This window comes from Nansenia antarctica (genome assembly GCF_963989245.1).
Source record: "Nansenia antarctica genome assembly, chromosome: 5".
Lineage (NCBI taxonomy): Eukaryota > Metazoa > Chordata > Actinopteri > Argentiniformes > Microstomatidae > Nansenia > Nansenia antarctica.
In genome coordinates, this window is record NC_137690.1 from 936,220 (window position 1) to 943,176 (window position 6,957).

The 6,957-nt window shown below is 47.5% G+C and overlaps 1 protein-coding gene across 1 annotated transcript in view; it reads right to left on the reverse strand.

Moving 5' to 3' along the window:
- Nucleotides 1-246: 246 nt before the first annotated feature.
- rab14 (RAB14, member RAS oncogene family) overlaps nucleotides 247-6,957 on the reverse strand; it is a 14,507-nt gene continuing 7,796 nt past the window's right edge. The window contains exons 6-8 of the mRNA XM_080532429.1: nucleotides 3,891-3,978; nucleotides 1,746-1,776; nucleotides 247-1,498 (exon numbers count right to left, since the gene is read on the reverse strand). Coding sequence (XP_080388555.1) covers nucleotides 1,321-1,498; nucleotides 1,746-1,776; nucleotides 3,891-3,978 — 297 coding nt within the window. The 3' untranslated portion in view covers nucleotides 247-1,320. The remainder of the gene's footprint in view (nucleotides 1,499-1,745; nucleotides 1,777-3,890; nucleotides 3,979-6,957) is intronic.

The window sequence follows — 6,957 nt, forward strand, 5'->3', positions numbered from 1 at the left end:
GTGTAGGGGCTAGGGTGTAGGGGCTAGGGTGTAGGGGATAGGGAGTAGGGAGTAGGGGCTAGGGTGTAGGGGCTAGGGTGTAGGGGATAGGGAGTAGGGAGTAGGGGCTAGGGTGTAGGGGCTAGGGTGTAGGGGCTAGGGTGTAGGGGCTAGGGTGTAGGGGCTAGGGGGAGGCTGGGGGAGGCTGACATTGGAGAACAGACTCATTGTAATTCCTCATCCCCTTGCATGCATCACAACAAGCTCCTCCTCCCATGTCTGCCTCCCCCAGCCTCCCCCAGCCTCCAGACCACTTCCTCTAACTCAGGACAGGAAACAGGAAGTTAATGTGAGGAATCTGATCGGAGCTTTTAGTCTGCATCACAAATCCCACTAAATAAGGCAAAACAAATCAATCCCAAAGAGAGAGAGAGAGAGAGAGAGAGACAGAGAGAGAGAGAGGGAGAAAGAGAGAGAGACACAGAGAGGGAGGGGGAGAGAGAGAGAGAGACAGAGAGACACAGAGAGAGAGAGAGAGAGACAGAGAGACAGAGAGAGACAGAGAGACACAGAGAGACACAGAGAGAGAGAGAGACAGAGACAGAGAGAGACAGAGAGACAGAGACACAGAGAGAGAGAGAGACAGAGAGAGAGGATGTGGTCAGGGCTGGGGGGGGACACTGCTTGTGAAGGTTCAGGTGGTCCAGGTCGCCAGGTCAAAGGTCATGAGAGCGAGGAGGCACCTCAGAGGTCGTCTGGTCACATGCTCGTACGCAAACGTAGAGATTTGTTTACAAAAAAAGATAAAAGGGTAAAATCGAACATCTTGGTAAATCAAAAAAAAAAAAAGTGCATCCAACTTATTCGAAAAGATCCTACCTGGTGGATCATGCACCCTTTCTCTTTGAAGAAGCCGGCGTCTATAAGCTCAACATCTCACAGACCGTCATGTCAATCAGTAATAAACAGCATTTAATAACTTAATTAAAATAGAACTACATTTAAAACACCAGAGAGGTGCATCGTATCATTGATGGTTCTTCAAGGTTTCTACCAGCCAACCAGTCAGTCAGTCAACCAGTCAGTCAACCAGCCAACCAATCAGTCAGTCAGTCAGTCAGCCAACCAGCCAGTCAACCAGTCAGTCATGATGTGTGTATGTGAGGGGGGGGGGGGATGTGGGGGAGAGGCATAGAATGATGAAGAGTGAGAGAGAGAGAGTGAGAGATGGAACGAAAGAGAGAGGGGACGATGAGTTCAGCTGTGGGTGGGTGGGGAGGTCAGAGGAGGTCAGGGGCGGGTCAGAGGAGGGTCAGAGGTCAGGGGGGTCAGGCCAGGTCATTAGCAGCTGCAGCCCTCCTTCTGGGGCTGGGGCTCGCTGCTGAGCCTTCCTCCCTGGGGGGCGGAGGGCTTGTGCTGCACCCCCGACTCCGCCGCGTTCAGGTCCAGGCTGCCGTCCTGGATGTTCTGGTAGATCTTCTTGGCCGCCTCCAGGAAGGCGTCCTCCACGTTCTCCCCCCTGCAGGACGGGAGGGGAACAGCACCGCTCAGACACACCAACACCACACGGAACCCATTGTGGAGAGAGACCAGTGGTCTAGAACCCCTTCTAGAAGACAGGAGGAGTGGTCTAGAACCACCTAGAAGACAAGAGGAGTGGTCTGTAGTGGTCTAGAACCAGGGGGAGTGGTCTGTAGTGGTCTAGAACCAGGGGGAGTGGTCTGTAGTGGTCTAGAACCTTCTAGAAGACAGCAGTGTTGACTCACGTCTTTGCACTGGCCTCCAGGAACAGCAGCCCTGCAGAACAAACAAGAGGGAGGAGTCAACAGGGGGCGGAGTATACACAACAGGCAGGCGCAGACAGACAGACAGACAGACAGGCAGACAGACAGGCAGACAGACAGGCAGACAGAGAGGCAGACAGACAGGCAGACAGGCAGACAGACAGGCAGGCAGACAGAGAGGCAGACAGACAGACAGGCAGACAGGCAGACAGTCAGACAGATAGATAGACAGACAGACAGACAGGCAGACAGACAGGCAGACAGACAGAGAGGCAGACAGACAGACAGACAGACAGGCAGACAGGCAGACAGGCAGGCAGACAGACAGACAGACAGACAGACAGACAGGCAGGCAGACAGAGAGGCAGACAGACAGACAGGCAGACAGTCAGACAGATAGATAGACAGACAGACAGACAGACAGACAGGCAGACAGACAGGCAGACAGACAGAGAGGCAGACAGACAGACAGACAGACAGGCAGGCAGAGAGTCAGACAGATAGATAGATAGATAGACAGGCAGACAGACAGGCAGGCAGACAGACAGACACAGACCAGGGTTTCCGTTAACCGGTAATTACCGGTCTTTGTCCGGTAACATTTGTTGAAGTCCGACAAACTGAAAACTCGTCGGACAAAATGTCCGGTGAAAATAATCACCACCATTCTCAGCTGAGCACCAAACACACACACACCCACGCACACACACTGCCCGAGAGAGAAGGACCCGCCCCCTCCAGCCAGCCTATAGGCTAACCAAAGGGGGCGGGTCCTTCTCTCTCGGGCAGTGCCGCGCGTGCACGAGTGTGTGTGTCCGGTGCCCAGCTGAAAATGGTGGCCCGAAGCGGAAAGCCTTATCTTTATCGCACAATAACAAGGATAACAAACGAAACGGACAACATTTACACTAAGACAGTGTGCGAATTAAATCACGGTGTGCGGGGGAGCCCAGGGATTCAAGCAACAAAAAGAAAATCTCCTGACGGAAAAAAAAGTTCTGGCCAAATCGGGGCCGGTGGCTTTCCGCGCGCGTGCGATGTTCCGTTCTACGTTCTAATGCTTTGACTTTTCTTTCGAAAAATGTGAATACATTTCCGCGTTGTCGAAAATCAATGACACATCGCTAGTCAACTAACACGGTTTGTTTTATGAGCCTGCTAACAATGTAAAGTAGTGTTGTAAGATGGAGACAAACTTCAGCTATATGATCTAACAGCCGGTCTTCAGGACGACATACAGACCCGTATGAGCTTACAGGGCTATCCCCTAAGTATGATTTGACAGGCAGCTAAACGAAAATGCCTTCCCAACCAGCGAGACCTGGGGGGTGTTCCATCAACGTCGCCAAAGGAAAACCTAGGCCCACTTCGCCAAGTCCCGCGAGACTCTTAAAAAGATCCAGGCATATCTTGATAGATCTCGCGAGACTTGTCAAAACAAGCCCAGACTTTCCTCCAGCGACATCGATGGAACACCCCCCTGGTTATAGAAATGACGTTGTTTTATTGATAAAAATTTTAAAAAAAGGGTAAAACTGGAAAGAGAAAATTGAAAACTCACATTAATCCCAAACAATTTAACAAACTTCAGTTAACGTAATGTGGAGTCCGTTCATTGATCGATGCTGTCTGTTCAGTTCCCAGTGAGGCGCCCGTTCAGCGCTGGACATAATGGCATAGCGCGCATGCGAATCATGTTATATTATTATATAGCTCGCATCTAATCGTATCGGATGAGAAATAGACATTAAATGGCATATATAGGTCGCTACACAACAGTAATCACCGCGACAAACAGCTATATTAGATTTGGAGAAAAAAAAATATGATTTTGAAAAAAAAAAAAATTATTATATTTTAATATGATGACCGGAATAATTCACGTTTGTCCGGTAAATCGAAATCTTCCCGGACACGATGTCCGGCGGCAAATTTTTCTAACGGAAACCCTGACACAGACACAGACAGACACAGACAGACAGACACAGACAGGCAGACACAGACAGACACAGACAGACAGACACAGACAGACACAGACAGACAGACACAGACAGACACAGACAGACAGACAGACAGACACAGACAGGCAGGTCTGTATACAGGTCAGAGGTCAGGGGTCAGACTCACCGTTCTCCTCAGCGAACTGCTTGGCCTCCTCATAGGTGACGTCCCTCTGGGCCTCCAGGTCCGCCTTGTTACCGATCAGGATGATCACCTGACACAGGTACAGCAGATAAGGTCTTGATTCATGAGGTATATTTTTTTTTGCCTGGAGCAAGAAAAACAATCGCCGGGTTTGTTTGCGCCCGACGACGCTGCTGATCCTGGATGTGTTTACCTGTGTGCAGGAAGAACAACAGACGGCGCAGGCGCCAGACCAGACTAGATGATGGTGGAGTGAAGATATTATCAAAGCGTACGCGCCTGTCCATCACCCGTCGCATCGCTTTGATAATATCTTCACTCCACGATCATCTAGTCTGGTCTGGCGCCTGCGCCGTCTGTTGTTCTTCCTGCACACAGGTAAACAGAGCAAGCAAACAAACCCGGCGATTGTTTTTCTTGCTCCAGGCAAAAAAAAAAGTTGAACAGCGTTACTGTCGAACCCTGTAAGGTGTTGGTTAATAGAGTGTTGGTTAATACGGTATTGATTAATAGCGTGTTGGTTAATACGGTATTGATTAACTCTTTCACCGCCAGAGTTTTCTGAAAAAGTTGCCAGCCAGCGCCAGCCTTTTTGATCATTTTGACTCATCTTCAAAAATTCCCAGAATATTCTGTTCTATGAATATGTAAACACTGAATACATCAGAAGAAAGAAGAGACCTTCTTCTTGCACACAAAAAAACAAGTTTGATTATATCTTCTTCCTAGCATGTTCAGTGAACACTTCAATGTTGGTCATTTTCATCAAAAAACTACTTTTCGGACAAAAAACAGAGAAAAATGTGTTTTTGTGAAAAACTGTTTATTTTCACCCCCAAGACCCGTTTGACCCATTATAAAACTATAATACACAAAATGAATCTCATTGTAGGAGCCATTTAGTCCTACATGTTATGTTAATTTTCTAATATTCATTATGAACAGGATCAGTAGTAATGGATATTTTGAGAAGATAAAAGAATGTGTTTATTTTTATACATGTGACGCATTTGAAAATAATCATGTTTATTTGTATAGCACATTTCATACAACAGGGGCAATTCAAAGTGCTTTACATGTATTATTTAAAAATACAGCAAGAGGAGCATAGTAAGAAAATAAAAATTACAATGAATAAAAGCAAATATAACAGGTAAATAGATAAAACAGTTAATAAGACAATGTAGCTGGTAGAAATATACAATAAAATGATCTGACCATTTTCTGTGTGTTACCTTGGACAGGGGAACGTGACCTTGCACTTCGGGTCCAATCTAGGTCTGAACCCGGGTCTGAATCTGAATCCGACAGGGGGGGGGGGCTTGAAGGCTTAGCACTGTGCGCTGTTTGATGTGTAAATCATTAGAATTAGTATAACACTAACTAAAACTATATTCCCGCCCGCACCAGCTGGTAGAGATCTGTGTCTTACCTCTAGCAAGGGAATGTGACGAGTCACTGACTTGCATCCGACGAGGGGGGGCTTGCAGCCCTCGCTGGTCCTGATGTTCCCGCTTCATTCACAGCGCCGCGCCTAATTCGTCTTCGACGCTTAGCACTGTGCACTGTTTGATGTGTAAATAATTTGAATTAGTATAACACTAGCTAAAACTATGTTATAAAACTAAGTTGTGCAGCAAACTCTTGGCTATGTACTGTTGACAAAATACATCCAACATCTAAATAGCAAAAAATATCGTTTTAGTAATATTGTTACTAACGTCAGAACTGGAGCCATTTGCACATGAAGAGAGAGTCTCTAAAAGACTCACTTTTTTTTTCCAAAACCGCCTCCGGTCTTGCCGACTCCAGAGGGATAACGTTTATAACGTTGACCCAACGTTACTGTATGATAATATTGCACATTGCTGTACTCTTTATTCAGTGAATTGTCTTACCTTGTCCATCATCTTCTACACCGCCGTTCCCCTGCGTCTCCGTCTTTCGCGTCACACTGTCCTCCGGCTCAAAGTCACTATTACGGTCGTAAAGTAAATCGCCTGCCTCATCAAAAACCTGTCGGTCTGAGTCCCACAGTTTGGACATGACAAATTTTGCTATTTCAGCTGCTGAATAGCTTTTAGGCCGCGGCATCTTTGGGGAAAAAGTGGCGCGACTGTGATTTGATAATCCCGCTTATTACGCACTGGGAAACAGCTGCGCAGTTTTCCTGAAAATTCCTGTTGGCTTGGTGAAGGATGGACATGTGTAATACTTGGTCAAACGATGCATAACAGCGCCCCCTAGCGTCTGGCAGTGATAACTCTGAAACCCGGAATATTCCGTTATTGGCGGCCAAGCGTTCTATCATAAAACACGGAATTTTCCGGGTTTGGCGGTCAAAGAGTTAATAGAGTGTTGGTTAATACGGTATTGATTAATAGAGTGTTGGTTAATACGGTATTGATTAATTGAGTATTGGTTAATACGGTATTGATTAATAGAATATTGGTTAATACGGTATTGATTAATAGCATGTTGGTTAATACAGGGTTCCTACAAGTTTCAACAAGTCAAATTTAAGACCTTTTTTGGTTAGTCAGGGTTAGTCAGGGTCAGGGTCAGGCTTAGTCAGGGTTAGTCAGGGTCAGGGGTCAGGTACTCACAGTGTTGGGGTTAGTGAGGTCAGGTCAGGGTCAGGTCAGGTTAGGGTCAGGGGTCAGGTTAGGGTCAGGGGTCAGGTACTCACAGTGTTGGGGTTGGTGAGGTCAGGTCAGGGTCAGGTCAGGTTAGGGTCAGGGGTCAGGTACTCACAGTGTTGGGGTTGGTGAGGTCAGGTCAGGGTCAGGTCAGGTTAGGGTCAGGTACTCACAGTGTTGGGGTTGGTGAGGTCAGGTCAGGGTCAGGTCAGGTTAGGGTCAGGTACTCACAGTGTTGGGGTTAGTGAGGTCAGGTCAGGGTCAGGTCAGGTTAGGGTCAGGTACTCACAGTGTTGGGGTTGGTGAGGTCAGGTCAGGGTCAGGTCAGGTTAGGGTCAGGGGTCAGGTACTCACAGTGTTGGGGTTGGTGAGGTCAGGTCAGGGTCAGGTCAGGTTAGGGTCAGGGGTCA